At 46.1% G+C, this 2,694-nt stretch overlaps 1 protein-coding gene across 1 annotated transcript; it reads right to left on the bottom strand.

Moving 5' to 3' along the window:
- Positions 1–755: 755 nt before the first annotated feature.
- LOC142605785 (uncharacterized) lies at positions 756–2,349 on the bottom strand. The gene is made up of 2 exons (XM_075777223.1): positions 2,245–2,349; positions 756–1,157 (listed from the first exon to the last, which is right to left on the bottom strand). The coding sequence occupies exons 1-2, from the start codon at positions 2,347–2,349 to the stop codon at positions 756–758; spliced, it is 507 nt and encodes a 168-aa protein (XP_075633338.1).
- Between the last annotated feature and the right edge of the window lie 345 nt (positions 2,350–2,694).

Raw genomic sequence — 2,694 nt, 5'->3', positions numbered from 1 at the left:
ATATGAGGGCGTAAGGTACGCCGAACCATGTGACAACGTTCCTCCACATGAATTTCTTCACGTCCTAGTCTCGGATATTAGCTAATGGCTCGACTTCTGCCCATTTCGTGAAATAATCTCTCTTAATAATCAACTATCTCCGGTTTGTAGTAGCCCGAGGGAATGTGCTCACGATGTCTAGACCCCACTGAGCAAAAGGCCACGGGCTAGAGAGTGGGTTTAGAACCCCTCCAGGTTGGTGGCTATTCAAGGCGTACCTCTGGAATTGATCACATTTCCTCACGTAATCCTGAGCGAACTTCTGCATACTAGGCCATTAATACCCCTAGTTAAAGGCTCTATGAGCCAAGGATCTTCCCCCTGTGTGGCTTTCATAAATCCCTTCATGTAGCTTTTCCAATAACGACTCCACTGCTTCTGGGTGTACACATAATAGGTATGGCCTAGAAAAAGATCGTCGATACAATTTTTGCTCTTGAGATAGCCAGTATTGCGGGGTGCGCCTTTGGATCTTCACGGCCTTTACCTTATCCTTTGGCAGGTCTCCACTCCTTAGGAAAGCCACTATAGGGTCCATCTAGCTGGGTCAAGCTCAGACAGACTGCACCATGGTCGAGCTCTAGTCCTTCCACCTCGACTTGTATAATTTCTCCACTATGATTAACTGTGGTAGAGCACCATCGGACATCGTTGCTATTGTAGCTAATGAATCAGCATGGGAATTTCTGCACCGTGGTACTTGCCTGAAAGTATGCCTAGAGTTGCTTTATCTTGCCCAAATAGGCTTGCATCCTTGCATCCTTGGCATTATATTCTCTTAGTACTTGCCCCACTATCAGTTGGGAGTCACTGAAGACCTCTATGTTGTTTCCTCCCAAGCCCTTTACTGCCTCCAATCTTGACCATAATGCCTCATACTTGGCCTTGTTGTTAGTGGCTGAGAACGATAGCTTTAGGGATTTCTCCAGAACTATCCCGTCCGGCGAGACAATGACAACTCCAACTTTCGAGCCCCTCTGGTTAGTAGCCCCATCAGCGTACACTATCCATGGAGGGGAAATTTCAATGGCAAAAACTTCAACAACTTCCTGGCTTTGTACACCCTCCTTGGTTTGATCTTTCGAGAACTCAATGACGAGTACATTGGTCTTTGAACCCTCGAATCAAGATGAGGCTCACCACGTGGTTTGTGATAGCTAGGTAGGCATAAAGGACCTCCTCTTGCCCTAGACAGGACAACACTGGTGGATTTGACAAATACTCCTTTAGTTCTCGGAAGGCCCGATCACACTCCTCGGTCTAGGAGAAATCCTTCCACTTGTGCTAAAGTTGGAAGAATGGTTTGCATTGGTCAGCCGACCGCGATATGAACCTGTTTAGGGCCGCTGTCATGCTCATCAATCGCTACACCTCTTTAGGGTTCCGAGGTGGATGTAGGTCATTTATGGCCTTGATCTGATTTGGGTTAACCTCAATAACATGGTGTGTTATCATAAATCCCAGGAACTTCCCTGAGCTCACCCTAAACGAACACTTTGAAGTGTTCAGCCGCAGTTGGTGTTTCATGAGCATAAAAAAAGCTTCCTGTATGTGCTCGGACACAACTTTACTTTTTATCACCATGTTGTCTATATAGACTTCCATATTCCTACCCAACTGGGCCTTAAACATTCTTGTCACCATCCTCTGGTAGGTGGATCCTGCATTTTTCAACCCAAAAGGCATCACCCAGTAGTGGTAGTTGCTGAGGGGAGTCCTAAAGGCTGTTTTTCCTAGTCAGCAAGCGCTAGAGGGATCTGGTGGTATCCCTAGAAAGCATCAAGAAAGGTCATCTGAGGGTGTCTGAGGTGGCATCTACCAATTGGTCTATCCTTGGGACGGGGAAGGGGTCTTTGGGGCAAGCCTTATTGAGATCAGTGAAGTCCACACAAACTCTCCACTTCCCATTCTTTTTTTTTTCACTACCACAGTGTTAGCCAGCCAATCTGGAAAAAAAATTTTCCTTTATTGTCCCAGCTTATTTCAACTTGTTGACTTCTTCTTTTATTGCATTGGAATGCTCATTGAAGGATCTACGAGGTGGCTGTTTCTTTGGCCGAGCTTCGGGATTCACGTTCAGCTAATGGCATATGAAGTTCAGATCAATCCCTGGAACTTTGTATGGGTCCCAGGCGAATACATTGATATGCTACTTAAGGAAAGCTACCAACTCGTCCCTTTTTGCCGTGATAGATGAGCTCTTACCTGAAAGTATTTTTTGGGATTGCTCCTAATAGCCACCTTGGTAAGGCTCTCATAGGCCTCTGCCACTCTAACCCTATCGTCCTCAATCTCAGCCACGATAAACATTAACTGCTATAACTTTGGTGGTACCTCGTCCATTCCTTACGGAGGGGTTCGGTGGTTGATTTTTGTGATGAGGCATTGTCTCGCCGAGGCTTAGCATCCTTGTATCTCTCTGATCCAACCTTTATTTGGGAATTTTACCTTTTGGTGTAGAGTGGATGATACGGCTCTGAGAGCGTGTAGCCAGGTCCGAGCTAGAATAGCTGTGTATGTTGAATACGCGTCCACCATAATGAAGTCCACCATAATGAAGTCCACCAACACCCCCTCATTCTCTACTTGGATTGGTAGCTTGATTCTTCCCTTTGGGATCACCATTTTCTTTTCGAATCCCATGAGTGGGGCTTA

The sequence above is a fragment of the Castanea sativa genome, chromosome 8 (assembly GCF_040712315.1).
Source record: "Castanea sativa cultivar Marrone di Chiusa Pesio chromosome 8, ASM4071231v1".
In the NCBI taxonomy this organism is placed as follows: domain Eukaryota; kingdom Viridiplantae; phylum Streptophyta; class Magnoliopsida; order Fagales; family Fagaceae; genus Castanea; species Castanea sativa.
This window is presented reverse-complemented; position numbering and strand designations above follow the sequence as displayed.